At 53.3% G+C, this 1,319-nt stretch overlaps 1 protein-coding gene across 1 annotated transcript in view; it reads left to right on the forward strand.

The window, feature by feature from the left end:
* Positions 1–1,319, forward strand: part of Slc4a5 (solute carrier family 4 member 5) — a 76,461-nt gene that overhangs the window by 46,087 nt on the left and 29,055 nt on the right. Inside the window, exon 14 of the mRNA XM_021164247.1 lies at positions 144–415. Coding sequence (XP_021019906.1) covers positions 144–415 — 272 coding nt within the window. The remainder of the gene's footprint in view (positions 1–143; positions 416–1,319) is intronic.

Here is a 1,319-nt window from a genome sequence, read left to right on the forward strand (position 1 = left end):
AAATAGATTAGAAAACCCAGCCCAGGAATTGTCCTTGTCCTGTCCTTTGGCAGGCATCTGTGCTGCAAAGGGGGGTATGAGCCCCTCAGGGTGGGCCCTGGGAGCCAAGCCCAGAGGGTCCCTCACTTCCCTCTGCCACCCAGGGCCAATGGCCTGGACTACATGGAGTTCCGCCTCTGGATTGGTCTTCACTCAGCCATCCAGTGCCTTATTCTGGTGGCCACAGATGCCAGCTTTATCATCAAGTATATCACCCGCTTCACCGAAGAGGGCTTCTCCACCCTCATCAGCTTCATCTTCATCTACGACGCCATCAAAAAGATGATTGGTGCCTTCAAATACTATCCCATTAACACGGACTTCAAGCCTGACTTCATCACCACCTACAAATGCGAGTGCGTCGCTCCTGACACAGGTGACCGGTAGTCCCCGAAGCGCACTGGGTCCCCGGCCACCTCCCACCACAGCTCTCAGTGCAGGAGGGGAGCTCATTTGGAGGGGTTCTATAGCCTGGTGCTCACTGTTCCAAGGGAGCAAATGCTGGGTCTTTGTTTCTTTATTGAAACAGGATCTGTCTGCATGGCCCAGACTAGCTTTGCAATCCACAATGCTAATTGCAGGCTCCTGAAGCTAATTTTTGGAAAGAATTTGAAAGGAGGTTAGTTCTAACCAAAACCACAATGTGATTGTTGGGGTTGTAATCAGCAAGCTGCAGAGATACTTCCCGAAGAAGCAAGGCATGAGTGTGGCTTCTGTGGAAGTAACACTTTGTCGAGAATACTGCCCCAAGTTAAGTGTGAGCTCATGGCCCCTCCCAGTGCCACTAATCCAAGACAGCCTGCCTCAACATACTGATGTGGTCACAAATCTTACCAAGTGAGACCACCCTAGAGGGAGAAGCATCCCTACAGTCAGGGAGGAGGCCTTTGGAAGAGTTGGGGAAGCTGGCACTGTTCAGCCTCCTAGGCATGCGTGGGTTGGGATGACTGCCACGTCACGAGGGGCCACATCCACCCTCTGTGACCACAGGATGTGGAACAAGAACTGAGGAGAAGCGTCATGAAGCCAGCTGCCACTGAGTTTAGGGAGGAAGTTAGAGTGGGGAACACATCTTGAGAGCTGCTAACCCCCTCGGTTGGGAGCCAATGCTTGGGCTGCCGGGCATTCACATGCCAACGGTGTTTAAAGGACCCAGCACTAGCCGGGCGTGATGGCGCACGACTTTAATCCCAGCACTTGGGAGGCAGAGGCAGGCAGATTTCTGAGTTCGAGGCCAGCCTGGTCTACAAAGTGAGTTCCAGGACAGCCAGGGCTACACA

This window comes from Mus caroli, chromosome 6, assembly GCF_900094665.2.
Source record: "Mus caroli chromosome 6, CAROLI_EIJ_v1.1, whole genome shotgun sequence".
Lineage (NCBI taxonomy): Eukaryota > Metazoa > Chordata > Mammalia > Rodentia > Muridae > Mus > Mus caroli.